Raw genomic sequence first — 18,194 nt, 5'->3', positions numbered from 1 at the left:
GACAGAAGAGTTTATGAGTTTAGTACAGTGATATAAGGTTTAACCTTGTAGTAGTTGATTGTCTTGCATATTGTGTCATAGTGGCTGTTTTATTTGACCCTTATTAAAGTACCAGATTATTTGGAGCCTTGTTGTCAAGTTCTTGATGTGTTGTGTTGTGTTTAGCAGTGTTTACAGAAGACCTGATTAGGAGAGAATCGTAACAATATATATCTATCTAACTATCCATCTTCCTTTCGTTATCTATCATCTTGTTCTCTCAGTTTTTCTGTCTCAGTTGTTTTCTTTCAGTCTGTGAAAACAGAAAAACGTTTGTGCATCTACTGTCCCTCTGGTACAATCTAAAAAGGTTTTTAGAAAAAAAAGCTTTTGAAATTCTGATGTCAGAAAAGAATTTTTTTTTCAATCACAAAATCTGTTTATGTCTATGATCATTTTTTTTTTTTTTGGGGGGGGGGGGGGGGTTATCGTAAATCAAAGCTGTGAATGTGTTTTCAGTGTGAGATGCTTAACGTATTATTGCGACAGACACACATCGGCCAGCGGCCGTGTTTTTTGTTTAACTTTTGTTTAACTGCTATTTAATCTGTGTTGATTTCCATACAGGAAGAGAAAAGTAGGTCCACCATTTTTACTGACCCATGGGTGAAGAGGAAATTAGAAGAACAGAATGAAAAAATGGCGGAGGCCACAATGCAAAGGCAGAAAGCCATAATTGGTATTGATTATATATTGGATGATGATGTGTTTTTTTTAAAGATTATATCAACTCACTCTGTCTGTCTGTCTGTCTGGTGAAAAGTGTTAATACTTTAATTCTCCCACACCCATTCTCGGATCAAGTTGAAACTTTGCTCAATTATTCAATGGCATAGACAAAACATGAATCAATAAACAAATTAATCAATTAGTCAATTAATTACTGGTAACTAACTTATTTTGTTTGATTTTGTTTTGATAGACACTAATGTACTATATTACCATTATAGAGTGTCGCGATTTTGAGAATTTCCTGATAACTTTTGCATTTATTGTAAAACCTAGGTATTCAGAACTTTAAAAAAAAAAAAAAAAAAAATCTATATTATATATCCCAAAATCAAATGACTGATCTATCACGAGATGTATTAACCTTTGAACGGATTCGCATGAAATTTCCAGCAGCGTTTCATTTTAACTCTGCGCTAAAAAATAGTTTGAATAAGTTTATTATTGGAATGCAACAACATGCAGAAAATATGAAACTTTTTATTAACCTTTTGTGTTTCATTTTTGGTATTTCCCATAAGGCCGCAGTCATTACGTAATGTCTAAATATAAAACAAACTTCCGTAGTTGTTCTTATTTGTAACTATATTTTCTTTCTTTTTCCCTAAGATAGGAAATAGCAGACGTGAATTCATTTCTACAAAGTTGTAAGAACAAAACGAAGTCAATTATTCTTTGTTACGTTATCCGCCTGTCGACACTTTAAAAAGTTTTCTAATAAATTCAAAATTAATATTTTTTTTCTCGAGATCACGTGTGTGTGTAAATAAATAAATAAATAACCAATCCATCAGAGATAAAGTGAGCGGGGTTCTCTACACTTTGTGCCGACGTTTCAGTGGGCCGGATGGAACCACGTCGCGGGCCGGTTCTGGCCCGCGGGCCGTATTTTGGGCATCACTGATCTAGACCCTAGACTATCGTCGCCAGATAATTAATAAACATTTACTGGAAAATATGATTGACGATTGTGATAAAAAAAAAATATAAATCTTTTATGACATAGTAAATAAATAGTAGGCCTAAAGATTAGACCTTGTGGTCTATAGGGCAGATGATGTAAAGGTCATCTATTTCTGTGGCATAAGATTAACGAAGGTACCCAGGTTCAAAAGCCAAGCGCTTTAAAAGCTCAGCAAACGCGCTTCCTGTTACGACATTAGGACATAGTAGTAGAAGCAAAAATCTTCTTCAAAAACAAAGAAAAAAAAATACGTTACTATTGTACATGTCTCTAGTGATCCAGCATGGTGTTTAGTTTATTGTACATGTCTCTAGTGATCCAGCATGGTGTTTAGTTTATTGTACATGTCTCTAGTGATCCAGCATGGTGTTTAGTTTACTGTACATGTCTCTAGTGATCCAGCATGGTGTTTAGTTTATTGTACATGTCTCTAGTGATCCAGCATGGTGTTTAGTTTATTGTACATGTCTCTAGTGATTCAGCATGGTGTTTAGTTTACTGTACATGTCTCTAGTGATCCAGCATGGTGTTTAGTTTACTGTACATGTCTCTAGTGATCCAGCATGTTGTTAAGTTTATTGTACATGTCTCTAGTGATCCAGCATGGCGTATAGTTTATTGTACATGTCTCTAGTGATCCAGCATGGTGTTTAGTTAACTGTACATGTCTCTAGTGATCCAGCATGGTGTTTAGTTTATTGTACATGTCTCTAGTGATCCAGCATGGCGTATAGTTTATTGTACATGTCTCTAGTGATCCAGCATGGTGTTTAGTTTATTGTACATGTCTCTAGTGATCCAGCATGGTGTTTAGTTTATTGTACATGTCTCTAGTGATCCAGCATGGCGTTTAGTTTATTGTACATGTCTCTAGTGATTCAGCATGGTGTTTAGTTTACTGTACATGTCTCTAGTGATCCAGCATGGTGTTTAGTTTACTGTACATGTCTCTAGTGATCCAGCATGGTGTTTAGTTTACTTTAGTTTACTGTACATGTCTCTAGTGATTCAGCATGGTCTTTAGTCGGTCATATCTAGCTAACATTCCCTATAGATTTAAAACTAGTTCCACTTTATTAAAAGCGTTGACAATCTCCACAGAGGAGTCCAAGGAACTTATGATCAAGTCTTCCAGAGTCAGTAGGGTCTTTTCGGATTTTAACACTGGAACCAACCCCTACAGGCGCCATGTATGATTCGTTAGTTAGTTAGTTAGTTAGTTAGTTAGTTAGATAGATAGATAGATAGATAGATAGATAGATAGATAGATAGATAGATAGATAGATAGATAGATAGATAGATAGATAGATAGATAGATAGAGATAGATAGATAGATAGATAGACAGACAGACAGACAGACAGATAGATAGATAGATAGATAGATAGATAGATAGATAGATAGATAGATAGATAGATAGATAGAGATAGATAGATAGATAGATAGATAGATAGATAGATAGATAGATTGATAGACAGATAGATAGATAGATAGATAGACAGATAGATAGATAGATAGATAGATAGATAGATATATAGATAGAGAGATAGAGAGAGATAGAGAGATAGAGAGATAGATAGGGATAGATAGATAGATAGATAGATAGATAGATAGATAGAGATAGATAGATAGATAGATAGATAGATAGAGATAGATAGATAGATAGATAGATAGATAGATAGATAGATAGATAGATAGATAGATAGATAGATAGATAGAGATAGATAGATAGATAGATAGATAGATAGATAGATAGATAGATAGATAGATAGACAGATAGATAGATAGATAGATAGATAGATAGATAGATAGATAGATAGATAGATAGATAGATAGATAGATGTTTAAAAGGAGAACGTGAGATATCTCCATTCTATAGAATGTCTAGATTCACATCAGGCAATGTGTGCAATGTTGATTTTAAAAGTATTTTATTCATAATATAAATTTCTCTGAAGCAGTGGCGTATCTAAGAATTTGCCATCCTTAGGGGACCCATCGGGCTTGACCTCTTTGGAGACCCTTGCATTTTGAGTAATATTTATTAAAACTATTTCGAACACTCATTTTGGGGGACCCCTCGTTGGGGCACGGGGGATTTTCAAATTTTCCCTCTCCCCATCCTAGCCACGCCACTGCTCTGAAGAATATTTCTATTTGCCTGTAATCTAAATACTTTACTCCTGTACTTTAAAGTGTGATGTTTAAGTACGAGTGAGTGTGTACAGCCACATTGTACTAGGTAAAAAGTTGATATAAAACATATTTCATACTGTGTTTTATGAAAGGGGAAAGAAAAAGGTCTGTTATGTAATCAAGGGAAGAAACGACTACTAGGAATCAATCACTTGACTATGTCTTGATTTAAAAACTGATAAAACGTTTTGGTGGGATGATCGTGGAAAACACAAGTTGATTTATCATGTAGGCCTCCGTGGAAAACACAAGTTGATTTATCATGTAGGCCTCCGTGGAAAACACAAGTTGATTTATCATGTAGGCCTCCGTGGAAAACACAAGTTGATTTATCATGTAGGCCTCCGTGGAAAACACAAGTTGATTTTATCATGTAGGCCTCCGTGGAAAACACAAGTTGATTTTATCATGTAGGCCTCCGTGGAAAACACAAGTTGATTTATCATGTAGGCCTCCGTGGAAAACACAAGTTGATTTATCATGTAGGCCTCCGTGGAAAACACAAGTTGATTTTATCATGTAGGCCTCCGTGGAAAACACAAGTTGATTTATCATGTAGGCCTCCGTGGAAAACACAAGTTGATTTTATCATGTAGGCCTCCGTGGAAAACACAAGTTGATTTTATCATGTAGGCCTCCGTGGAAAACACAAGTTGATTTATCATGTAGGCCTCCGTGGAAAACACAAGTTGATTTATCATGTAGGCCTCCGTGGAAAACACAAGTTGATTTATCATGTAGGCCTCCGTGGAAAACACAAGTTGATTTATCATGTAGGCCTCCGTGGAAAACACAAGTTGATTTATCATGTAGGCCTCCGTGGAAAACACAAGTTGATTTATCATGTAGGCCTCCGTGGAAAACACAAGTTGATTTTATCATGTAGGCCTCCGTGGAAAACACAAGTTGATTTTATCATGTAGGCCTCCGTGGAAAACACAAGTTGATTTATCATGTAGGCCTCCGTGGAAAACACAAGTTGATTTATCATGTAGGCCTCCGTGGAAAACACAAGTTGATTTTATCATGTAGGCCTCCGTGGAAAACACAAGTTGATTTATCATGTAGGCCTCCGTGGAAAACACAAGTTGATTTTATCATGTAGGCCTCCGTGGAAAACACAAGTTGATTTTATCATGTAGGCCTCCGTGGAAAACACAAGTTGATTTATCATGTAGGCCTCCGTGGAAAACACAAGTTGATTTATCATGTAGGCCTCCGTGGAAAACACAAGTTGATTTATCATGTAGGCCTCCGTGGAAAACACAAGTTGATTTATCATGTAGGCCTCCGTGGAAAACACAAGTTGATTTATCATGTAGGCCTCCGTGGAAAACACAAGTTGATTTATCATGTAGGCCTCCGTGGAAAACACAAGTTGATTTTATCATGTAGGCCTCCGTGGAAAACACAAGTTGATTTATCATGTAGGCCTCCGTGGAAAACACAAGTTGATTTATCATGTAGGCCTCCGTGGAAAACACAAGTTGATTTATCATGTAGGCCTCCGTGGAAAACACAAGTTGATTTATCATGTAGGCCTCCGTGGAAAACACAAGTTGATTTATCATGTAGGCCTCCGTGGAAAACACAAGTTGATTTATCATGTAGGCCTCCGTGGAAAACACAAGTTGATTTATCATGTAGGCCTCCGTGGAAAACACAAGTTGATTTATCATGTAGGCCTCCGTGGAAAACACAAGTTGATTTATCATGTAGGCCTCCGTGGAAAACACAAGTTGATTTATCATGTAGGCCTCCGTGGAAAACACAAGTTGATTTATCATGTAGGCCTCCGTGGAAAACACAAGTTGATTTATCATGTAGGCCTCCGAGGAAAACACAAGTTGATTTATCATGTAGGCCTACAATTCAATTTTTGTCTCAAATATTGACACATATTTCGCCATTTATAAAAAATGTATTTCTACCCGTATATAAAAACTTGTCTTATAATCAACACAGTGGGTCATTTAAAAAAAAAGAATAATGCTTCAAATAATTATAATTATAATGGCATTTTATCATTTAAATAATTGCTATCAGGTGAAATCTATTTAACTTTAAGTCCCTTCCAGATACAAACAAAAAGAACATAGAATAACATTACCCAGTAAAATTTTTCTCACAGCAGATACTATTGGTAGAAAATGTTTGATATTGAGCTTCATACTTTATGATTTTGTTTTGCGAATGATAAACAGGTCTAACAATTACTGTATTGCAGATACCTCTAAACAGTATTGCCCGCTCAATATCTCTGTATTTCTCATTTTCGTCAGAAGAAACGAAACAATTTTACATTTACCAATGTGGTGCGGTGGATGCGCTTTGCTTCCGAACCTGAAGCTGAAATCTCTGTGAAGACTGGGATGTTGAAGTTCGGGATTTTTAGGGCTTCCTGAATCCTCCCAACTCTAATGGGTACCTGGCTTTCGTTGGGGAAAGTAAAAGAGGTTGATCGTTGTGCTGGCCGCATGACACCCTGCTCGTTAACAGAAACAGATGACCTAATCATTATCATCCCTATGAATCAAGAGGTCTGGAAGGGGAACCTCACTACTTACTTTAATGTGTATTAATATTATAAAATAATATTACTAAAATAAAATAATAATAAAACTGATTATTTAAAAATGTAAATGTCACTTAGCATAGTGCACTGTTTCCCCAAAGTGGGGTGCTCGAAGACTTAAAAAGGGGTACGCGTTGTACTATGCTAATTTTAATTTATATCCATTTGTTATGTTCAGTTCATGAATGCTTTTCAGCTTTTTAAAAATATTGAGTCGAAAAATCGCTTCTCAAATGAATAAACAACCAGGGAACCCAATTCGGCTGATTTGTCTTTGAAACACAATATCATCAATCGATCCCAATCAATGTTATTTATAATAGAACTTACATTTATTTTATTCGAAATTTTATTTATTGTTTATTTTTATTTTTTTGTACGTAGGCCTACCTAAAAAAATTATTGTTATTAAAATAAATCCGAAAAGGAGGGGGGGGGAGAGGTGTACTCTAAGTTACGAAAATTCTAGGAGTACAAATAGGTCGAAAGTTTGGGAAACTCCGGTATAGGGTAAGGACATTGGCCTACAAAAGTATTCTCACTCTTTAAAAATCCTGCTGTTCATTTGCGGGGGTTTGTGGGGTGTTCATTTATGTTTAATTTATAAATATCTTTCTAAAACTAAGACATTTTCTATGTTGGCCTCACACAGAACTAGTCATTCAGTAGAATGGAGAATCATTTCGTACTTTGACGAAAAAAAAACAAAAAAAAAACGCTTACATTTCGTACCTTGCCGGTAACATATAATGGAAAACAGAAAGTAGATTAATTAAATTCCTTTATACAAAAAATTATTCTACAGACAATTGCATTAGACGATTCTGTTAAAGAAACTGATTCTGAGACCACTGCTTCATCGGTGAAGTCTGCCATGTCTGATACACGAGGTTCTTTCTCTCATTTGCTGCCTTTCAGGAGAACTGAATCAAGATGTTCTTCTACTAATATGTCTGATATAAATCAACTGTTTTTACCGTAAGATCTGAACTTTTTAAGTTTTACAGGCTTGTCTTTAATGCTGCACTCAATTTAAATAAATAAATGTTTTTATAAGCACCTCAGTTAGATCAACAAATTCAATGAAATCTCTATCTTTCTATCTATCTATCTATCTATCTATCTATCTATCTATCTATCTATCTATCTATCTATCTATCTATCTATCTATCTATCTAACTATCTATCTATCTATCTATCTATCTATCTATCTATCAACGTATAGGTATATATGTATATGTATACTTAATACATGTAAATAAATTAACAGATAACACTGATAGAAAAGCCTAGAAGTATACGCCCCACCCTCTCATACAAACCAATGGCCCACACATTTTAGTATCTATTACGTTTCTGTTATTCAGTTCTAGGGATGTGGATCCGTTCGGTGGAGAGATCAACTTGCCAAGCTCAAATTTTCCGCTCCGCGCGTAAAAGATTTCCGTTTGATCCAGTGTCTATCTATCGAATTAATAAAGTGTGGATCGGTAGCCATGGTTCGCCCCTTTGTGTAGCCTTCCAGGGCTATTAGCACGGCGCGTTCTCTCCTCGGGCTGTGAGCAGCCTCGTTTAACATGATTTCTACCGCACAATTTGGGCTAGTTAGCCTTTTTTATTTTTGCAATACGAGGAGATGGTATGGAGGTCTGATTGAAGTGCTCTAATTACAAGGTCGGTCTTTTTTTTTTGGGGGGTCTCTTAAGGCCCGATCCCCATTGGGTGTCAATAATGGGATTGTTGTATGTACCAAATCTTGGCCTCCAGATTTCGAAGTAGACTCCATGCTTTTGATGTATCCCAAACATCCTCCCGGCTTAGACATCCCTCCAGTGTTCCGCCCTTACACGTTGGGCCACCTCGCTAGCTAATTGGTTCTACTCCCTGCGGCACCCGCCTTTCTTCTGAACTCTACGCCTCGCCCTCTTCCTGGCCCTATCCAAGATGTTTCTCGGGACCTGGTGGGATAGGCCCTATCCAAGATGTTTCTCGGGACCTGGTGGGATAGGCCCTATCCAAGATGTTTCTCGGGACCTGGTGGGATAGGCCCTATCCAAGATGTTTCTCGGGACCTGGTGGGATAGGTCCTATCCAAGATGTTTCTCGGGACCTGGTGGGATAGGCCCTATCCAAGATGTTTCTCGGGACCTGGTGGGATAGGTCCTATCCAAGATGTTTCTCGGGACCTGGTGGGATAGGTCCTATCCAAGATGTTTCTCGGGACCTGGTGGGATAGGTCCCGGAATATACCACTTGGACATTCCAAAATGGCTGCAGTGATTTCACCGTAAGTGGGAACCACTGTCCCTTCTTCCATATCGGGGGTGGATAGGTTGGTGTCGACTTCCGCCCCATATTCTGGCCAGTCAGTTCCACTTTCTGGGCTATTTAGAGGCTATACCTCTGGCCTTTGAGAGGGCAATAGTTATTTCTATAGGTCTATGATCACTTCCGATATCCACAAGCACTTTAATTGAGCTTTTTCCTTCTAGGTCAGCCTAGATAAGAATTTAATCGGATCTAGAGATCTCGACCTGTATGGCGACATTTATGCACTACGCAAGACAGCAGGGTTTCTGTCCAGGTCTTTTGCAAGAGAGGATTTAAGCCTCTCAAGCCCTCACTCAAATGGAGTTTGATGATGATGATGAGAGAGAGACCCGATGCCAGTGTGTGGGAGGGTTAGCGGACTATGCTTGTTCAGCGAGCATAACGGGTTCGAAGTATCTAAAAGGTAATGGACTTTTTGGATTACGAATCAGTTGTGTCATAGCCCCACGTAAGAAACTTTGCAATCTCCAGGTAGGAGGGTACTAGTGAAGTTGTTTTGGATTCCTACTTCGATGGCAAGCTCATTTTTTGGTGGACTATGGCTGTTGATATATGAGTTTTCCCCCAGCTTTGTATACGTTGAGAGAGATGGCGTAGGTACGCCAATGTGTTTGAGGGCCAGGGTTTTCGAATACTAACATGCTGTTCCTTACATAGGTCGTGAAGCCAGTTATACTGCTCGTACCAGCGGTCATTTAATTTAGTTGTTGACTTTCAAGAACTGTTAAGAAGCATAGACCATTATCGGCCTTATTTATAAACAAGGGCCTACAAAAAGGGTCCAAAACTCGAGTGCAGGATGTCCGCACTGGGGACAGCGCCTTCCTCTACTACTTTATAGGGGACGGGCTAGTTAGAGCTTAGCACATGAGCGCAGCTACGCCGTCCGAAACTGCCCGCAAATGCCGCGCTATTCAGCCCAGCTTTGCCTGAGGAGAACCGTGAATTTGCCAGGACCCAAGAGATCCCGAGAAACCCTTGAGTTGATTTTCAGCGCTATCCTCTTTTCGGAGAGCTGTCTGTCTCTCTTACTCACCGTTACAACGGGGTCTACGGGGGTGGGCTGGACATAATCTCCTTATTGCAATTTTACAATCGCTAGCTGCCCATTCATAAGTAGCGAGCAACAAGTACCCTTGGCTACCCTACTGATAGCAGAGTGTTCAGGGGGCGACCACGATGAGATGGTACTGGAACACCTTGTCTGTAGCGCCTTGGCCTCTTAGCGATTAAGTTTCAGATGGTTCTTTAGAAACAAAGATTATTACTTCATTGTTGACATCTCCTGGAGTGTGGCGATCTGAAGCAATTGCCAAGCATAACCATTCTAATTAAGGAATGCTAAGCAATCACTAATATCTCGTTGTGGGTAGTTAGGCCAATTAGTCTAGAAAAGCACTATTCCTGTAATCTATAACAGAAGTACAAACAAAGTGTCTAGAGTCTATGATCTGATGTAACAAAGAACGTCTATAGTTTCTTTCCTTCTTCAAATGTATTCTTCTATGTCATTAGAAATATCCACGACGAGAAGAGAAATTCTAATACCCCTTCAAAGCACAGTGTAATTTTTAAAGATGATTACATGTCTTTTCAACCATATAAGGGTAAGTGATTTAAAGTTTATTGCTATGGTATCTAATAGTAATGAGTGGAAATGTTCTATACTCTGCATTTGCGCTAAAAGCGTGTGTATGTATTTCGAATCGTCTTTATCAAGTAATTTACCCCATGTGACGATATATGTTTGAGTGCCAGATGACAACGATGACTTGATGTTACGATGAGATTGTGTTGATCAGACTATGATATTCTAATCTGTACAGTTCTACCTATCAGACAATTTTAGACTTCTCAAACAATATAGCGATGCTGAAGATACAGGTTGTAGCGCTGCGTACCGCAAATGGCATAAGGGTCACCAGGTCCTGATTTTGTCTCGGGGTTGTCTCCCGAAGCCTTTCGCATGTTTGGGTATAGCCGCAAGGCAGCAGATATTTGGATTTTCCTTCTCTTAAGTAGGTAGACAGCCGAGGCTTCATCCAAAATTAACTGTGCCTGCTTTTTTTTGTGTGGTATAGACGGAGAATGTTACTGATATATAATCAGCCCGACAGACAGAAAGAGGGAAAATGTTAATGGGTGAGGTAAGAAAGATAATATAAGAAAGGGAGAAAGAGACACTTCCCAAGATTGGATTAGAGATTAGGAAGCGTGCTTGTGTGTAAGGGAGGGAAAGTGTAAGAGACATAATCCAGCCAATGAGCAGACAGTACACTGAAGAACTTTGGTGTCAGTTGTGTGCACTAGAATAACATGGAAATAGATTTCTAACAATACTATATTGTATATCTTTCAGTGACCAGAGTACCAAGCCAAGGTAACAGACCAGAAGGAGGCCCGCCTAGGTTGTTATCAGCAATGACATCTATTCTAATACAGTTAATCTATAGTGAAAGAAGTGTTATTAAAACGAGATTTATGAGTAAAATAAAAATTGAAACTTGCCTGTAGATCTAGAACTAATAGTGTCTACTTGGGAGAGGAAGAAAATAAAAATAAAAGTAATAATAGCATTTTGATATCCGGCCGGAGCCCAATATGGCCGAATATCAAAATAAAATGTCCTGCCGGATCTGAATACCGTACCTTTTTGTATAGTAAATAGCTATATACTGAACTTTTGCGAAACTTTTTAATAGCATGCCAATGTTATATTTTTATTTTCCTTTTTCCACATTTTCGTTTAAAACTCTATTATTCATTGAGGAAATTGAGTTTATTAACAGACAAATGACAGACATCACAAACCAATCTGTGAAGCTTGATGTGAAAATAAACACATGTATATTGTGCAGATTTGTAAGCTTAAGTAAAGTGCAATCTGGGTTGTATAGTATAAGCACATTATTTTGTTTTAAATATAAACATTCATACATTCCATGACACTAATAACAGACACTAATAGAACCACGTCCACTTGAAACATGTTAATAGAAATGTGGGTACTACAGTGTATTTTTTGTTACTATCCGGCCAAACAGCTGAAGCAAAACATGGCTGGATAGTGAAAAATAACCTGATATTCGGCCGGAGCTGAGGTTACTATCCAGTGCATCCATAACATAAAGATATTTTAAAAGACATTTAAATGAATCAAAAATAAAATGACCATCACTTTTTACTGTTTCACAAAACGTAACAAGCAAAATAAATAAATAAATTTAAAAAGCTTATCAAAGGGGAAGAACTGCAACTGTATATGTCTCAATTCTGAAGGAATAAGCTCCATTTTTCTTTATTAAACAAAAATAATTAATTTCCAATAATTGTTTAACTAATTGGTTAATTTTTCATTCATGTATTGTCGTCGGCTAGGAATATGTATGCGAAATTTCAACTGGATCCGAGAATTGAAAGTGGGAGAAACAAAAATTGAAAAAAAAAAAACGTAATAAGAGAAATAACTTCACATAGTCAAATCTCTTGATAAGTAGCATTGGAAGGGGAAGAACTGCAAAATCAGTGCCGTATATGTCAATTTTACAAGATAAGCTACCTATTATTTATATAAAACAAAAATAAATAATTACCACTAATTTATTAACTAATTTTTTTTTAATTTATTTATTAATGTATTGCCATCGACTATGAATAAGTATGTGCAAAATTTTAACTTGATCCAAAATGTAAAGTGCCGGGAGAATAGAAACACTACTTCACATAAAAACATAAATAACTCCACATATACAGCTATATCTCTCAATTAATACCATGTATTTCCCTTTTCCCAAACAAAATAATTAGTTATTAATTATGTAATGATTTATTTGTTTCTTTTTTCAGCGAGTTATGTTTTGTTAGGGATAACAAATAATTGTGTAAAATTTCAACTTGATGTTAGATTGGTTGTAAGAGACATTGTCCAACAAAATGTATCAGACAGACAAATAGAGTATATTGATATAAGCTTTGTTAAAAACATGATTCAATAAATAATTTAATCTCACTATAGAATCTAATTAATTAAAGTCTGATGTTATAACTATTGTAAATTTAGAAGCAATATTGAATAGATATGTATTTAATAGGTTGATGAACACTCCGCTATTAGAAAGGTTTTAGATGGCTTTTATATATATAGGGCCTACCGTGATTAAAATAGGCATCTGGAGTTTATACTATTAATAGAAGAATGTAAAACATGCATGTTCAATGTCAATGTAATTTAAAAAGTTTCACTTTTTGTTTCAGTGCTATTGAGAGCAGGTTAGGTTCAGTAGAATCTCTGAATATTTTGATGAAGTAAGTTGTTTTTTTCTTTACAACTCTATTCAAGTCACTTCTTTATGGGGGAATCTGCCTGGGTGGCAGGGGCACAGATCTCAAAAACGATTCTAACGTTTTTGCTAGAAATTTTACAGTTGATGTATGTCGCTGAGAAATATATTCCTAGCTCGCTGGCCATGTGGGGAAAACTTTAGTTATCAAATTTCTACTAAAAGTAAACAGATGTGAAATTTGGCTAGAAACTAAATCTAGGTCTAGATTCTACGTCGGTTTTGAAAGGACTGTCGCTTTGAAGAATTTTCTAATGTAAAGCAATACTGATTCAAGAGTTTAATAAATTAATGTTAGGAATATTTTGATCATTGTCTTCTAAGTCTAGATCTAGATGCTAACCATTGCAATATTAAAAGGTGTATTAGATCTAGACATTCTCTTAACCAGGATTTTTTTGTCTCGGTAGGAGGAAGAGAGGGGGGGGGAGTGGGCGGGGGAAAATGTTTTTAAATTCAACATTCATTAATTTTTAGAGACAAACAATCGCTATGTAAGTTGCTTAAAGGAGGTTTTGTAGTTTTTTTTTAAGTTTTTTATATGTTTTTCTTGTTTCATGTTTAGTTTCTGTGTAGAAAAGAGATTTTAATTTGCCCCAAAACAGCCAAGATATTTTTTTTCTAGTTATTTTAATTACGTTAAGTCAGTTTGTTATGATGAATATTTTTCGATAATTTTTCATAAGAAATCTGTGTTTAATGTCAACATTTGTTAGTAGAACACCAGACTCTTTAATAATACATCAACACAAAACTGTAACTCGTAGAATCTAAGTAATTTAATCTTGGTTTAAAGAATAAAAATATCAATACTATATTTGTTCTTATTGCTCCATCTTACCGTCCCTTCCCCTCTCTCTCTCTCTCTTCCTCTTTCAACACACATTCGCCCCATTCCATATTTAAACGGCGATACTTTTTTTTTAGTAAATCCAATACCCTTAAAAGAACAATTTTATGCGTATGCATGCATAAACAAAAGAAAATCCACTGCCGAGGACTGCCAGAGAAGGCGAAAAGAGAATCAGCGGTTATGTCTGCATAGGATGTGGCAAAATATATAGGTCGGAGCCACGTAGAATAATGCACTCCTCATTAATCTTCTGACCTAAAGACAAACTTATTATATTAAAGTATAGTTTTTGGGTGTATTTACTTAATTTTTAATGACAAAGCTTGTAATACAATAGTTGAACTAGTCAAAGGGGATGATTTAGTACACTGTTATATTGACTATTTCTGACATATAGTTTAATAACAAAACTATTTTGAAGGAAGTTCCTCTCTTAAATTTAAACTCTTTTTTTTTTTTTGGTAATTATTCCAGTGAAACAACGTGCAGTTTTAATCACACTGTAAACACATATTCCACTTATGTATGCCCTACATGGACCAGAATATTTATTGTAGTAAGATCAGGGGCGTATCGAGGGGGTTTTCTTGATATTCTGAGATGAAACCCCCACGAGTAAGATAATATCGTTGAACTTCAATAACAATTGATTTAGGTTTAGTGAAAAATTTTGCAGTGTAATATTCCATTTTTATTCTTAATTATTACACTAAAATCAAAGCTATAAAATAAATTTAATTTTTTTTTTTTTTTTAGATTTTAAGGCTCCGACTTTTATGTCCGAAAATGGATCAAAATTAAACTTTTAATAAGGCAATGATTTCAATTCAATCAGCGAAAAGTGCGGCACTTTAGTTTGTTATAAAATCAACGCTTTACCCAGTAACTAGAGAGTTAGCATCATTTGATATGAGAGGAAACTAAGACGTTTCACAAAAAAGCCAATAATGAATATGGAGCACACATAAAAAGTTTCGCTTCAATGCCCCTAGATTTCCTGCCTTTAGTGCAAACGTTAAAGGTTTGAACGTAACCATATAAGAAGTTAAACTGCCAAGACTTGCTTCCAAGCAAGCCAAAAGTGTTTTACGCGAAATACTGCAATGAAATACAGTTAAACTACCAAGACTTGCTTCCAAGCAAGCCAAAAGTGTTTTACGCGAAATACTGCAATGAAATACAGTTAAACTGCCAAGACTTGCTTCCAAGCAAGCCAAAAGTGTTTTACGCGAAATACTGCAATGAAAAACAGTTAAACTGCCAAGACTTTCATCCAAACGAGCAAAGTGTTTTACGCGAAATACTGCAATGAAAAACAGTTAAACTGCCAAGACTTGCTTCCATGCAAGCCAAAAGTATTTTATGCGAAAACTGCAATGGAATACAACTCGACTTAGGCAACGGTTTTACTAGACTGTATGGGCACTTCGTAGACCGATTTGTTATTTTACATACCCTGTCTAATGACATTTAGAACTAGCAGAACATGGAAACAATTTTTCGGATTGAAACATCCCCATCGCTAATTTTCGTCATTACAAAAATATTTCTAAAAATGAATTCGGGTCAGTATTGAAGATCATTGAAAAATCATCCATCAAAACATTTGCAGCGTAAAAAAAAAAGCATGTTAACATTGGTGATGATGCAGATGGAAGTAATTGTGCGTTTATGTAGCTAGCTACCACAAATTACGCAGGTCAGCAGAGCATCCAGTGTCCATCTGGAAGGGTTGAGCAGTGTTCGGTCGGGTTCTAGAAGGCCTTAGGGGAATCTATATAAGGAGCGAAGTAGTTACAATTAAGAAGGTTCAGTGCGGTTCAGTAAAGCGTGGTTACACACGGCTTATTACGACGGTTCGGTTCGGGAAAAAGTCAAAACTTCTACTGAGTACGAGACCAAGTCACGATCTACAATGAAGTACGATACAGCGAGCCTAGTTTGCGAAGTAAGTTTGAAACAGTTGAACTCAGTAGAAGTCCGGCACGAGGCAGAGTCCGATACAGCGAGCCTAGTTTGCGAAGTAAGTTTGAAACAGTTGAACTCAGTAGAAGTCCGGCACGAGGCAGAGTCCAGTAGTTTGATACAGAGGTGCCAGAGTTGATACGTAGGTATGCATGTCAAAGGTGAAACATTTGTACAGTGTTATATATGTTGCCATTTGTATAGGATATGCTGTGCTTTATTGGACATTGAGTATAACGTTTTTTTGAAGCCCTGAATTGTAAAGTTCTTTGAGTTGGTGGTGTCGTGTTGTGCAGTTTCAGAGAGCCTGGATAGTGAGACTCGTTACAATACTAATGTCTAGTATTTTCTTTTCCTCCAGAAACATTAACCAGTTCTCCAAATGGAAACACATCCGAAGACTTGTAAAGGGAGATTATGTGGTAAAGATTTGTTGTTGTTTTTTCTATTGCGCCCCTAAATGAAACGTCCAGAATATTTAAATTCAGTTAAAAGTTAAAATTACTAGTAGGGAATCGCCCCTGTTTTTTTTTAGCAGTTTTTGAAAATGTTTAGAAACAAAAGCTATTTACAAGTCATGTATGTATCCGGATATCATATTTTACTGTCCGGTCATATTCAGCTCAGGCCGGATATAAAAAGTGCTATCCGGTACATCCCTAGTTGTAAACCGTATACTTACTTAGGATAAGCAGTTCAGTATTTTGTTACAAGCTTCAAAATTGTGATGTTGTGCTTTTATTTTTTCTTTGTACCCCCAGGGCCATGAATGGCTGGATTTTAACAACGGAGTCTTTGAACCACCCGCAGAGGACTGGTCATTGGTATGTTCAAATAGATAGCCAATAACATCGTTAAGGGGGAAATAATAAACAGTTATGATTTCTAAGTGTTTACGTTTGGGCATAATGTCTAAGAAACCTTTTAAAAATTAATAGTTTTACATGCTTAATAGGTGGAAGACTTTTCCTTTACAAATTTAAATGTGTGATTTACACAACAGGTTTTACATTCATTTTTTATTATGACTGTATGTAATCTATACAGGTCAGTGAAGGCTGTGAGCTCATTATGATCAAGAAAGAGTTTTTGATGGAGTATCTGAGAAAAGAATGGTGACATTTCCAGCACGACGCGACGACAGATTTTTGTTTATTTGCTTCTCTCACTGTCTGCTAAAGTCACGTTTTTGATCATCATTTCATGGGACTGTATTCAATGAATTAGAACAATAGCCAGTTTGTAATCTAACTTTACGATGGCTGCCAGTTAGACTACTTAAATATCAAATTAGTTTACTTAATTGTGATAGTCCAACTTGGCAAGTTACAGTTAAATAGGAGGAAATATTTTGTAAATCATACTAAGGAACAAACTTTTGTTTATCAAATTAAGACCCTATGTTATTTTTTTTTTCAGCTTCAAAAAATGGAAAAGTCAATGTGTATTTCATAATATAAAAAGTGCAACAACTGTGACTATAAATAAATGGACTATACAAGGTACACGACTTTAGTAATCAAATGCACTTTGGTCATGAACTAAATATGATGGAGTTTTGATATTTCATTTACATAGAAACATGGAGACTAAACTTTTGATACTTGTATACACGGTATTTATATATTCAACCTAATAAACATTTTACAAAAAAACAAGTTTTTTTATTCAGTGTCTTACGTTATTGATGGGAGATTGATGTGAAGGGCTGCATGACCTTATGATATTCTGGAGATTGATGTGAATGGCTGCATGACCTTATGATATTCAGGAGATTGATGTGAATGTCTGCATGACCTTATGATATTCAGGAGATTGATGTGAATGGCTGCATGATCTTATGATATTCAGGAGATTGATGTGAATGGCTGCATGACCTTATGATATTCAGGAGATTGATGTGAATGGCTGCATGATCTTATGATATTCACTTCTATTACAATGATCCTTTGATCAAACCCAACACACACTCCTGCAAAAAATTACAGCTATGATAAAATAATCTACATCTGTAAGGGAAAGTCTGAAACATTGATGACCATCGAACAAAATAGCAGATTAGACTTCAGTCGTTGTGTTAGACTTCAGTCAAAGTATTAGGCTTCAGTTATTGTGTTATACCATCAGTCAAAGTGTTATACCATCAAAGTGTTAGACTTCAGTCAAAGTATTAGGCTTCAGTTATTGTGTTATACCATCAGTCA

The 18,194-nt window shown here is 36.3% G+C and overlaps 1 protein-coding gene across 1 annotated transcript in view; it reads left to right on the top strand.

Moving 5' to 3' along the window:
• The window catches only part of LOC106061344 (uncharacterized), a 58,324-nt gene extending 40,676 nt beyond the window's left edge, over positions 1 to 17,648 (top strand). The window contains exons 21-29 of the mRNA XM_056005373.1: positions 607 to 718; positions 2,834 to 2,922; positions 7,307 to 7,479; positions 10,348 to 10,439; positions 11,192 to 11,240; positions 13,087 to 13,137; positions 16,352 to 16,412; positions 16,752 to 16,814; positions 17,038 to 17,648. Coding sequence (XP_055861348.1) covers positions 607 to 718; positions 2,834 to 2,922; positions 7,307 to 7,479; positions 10,348 to 10,439; positions 11,192 to 11,240; positions 13,087 to 13,137; positions 16,352 to 16,412; positions 16,752 to 16,814; positions 17,038 to 17,109 — 762 coding nt within the window. The 3' untranslated portion in view covers positions 17,110 to 17,648. The remainder of the gene's footprint in view (positions 1 to 606; positions 719 to 2,833; positions 2,923 to 7,306; positions 7,480 to 10,347; positions 10,440 to 11,191; positions 11,241 to 13,086; positions 13,138 to 16,351; positions 16,413 to 16,751; positions 16,815 to 17,037) is intronic.
• Positions 17,649 to 18,194: the final 546 nt, after the last annotated feature.

This window comes from Biomphalaria glabrata, chromosome 12, assembly GCF_947242115.1.
Source record: "Biomphalaria glabrata chromosome 12, xgBioGlab47.1, whole genome shotgun sequence".
NCBI lineage: Eukaryota > Metazoa > Mollusca > Gastropoda > Planorbidae > Biomphalaria > Biomphalaria glabrata.
This window is presented reverse-complemented; position numbering and strand designations above follow the sequence as displayed.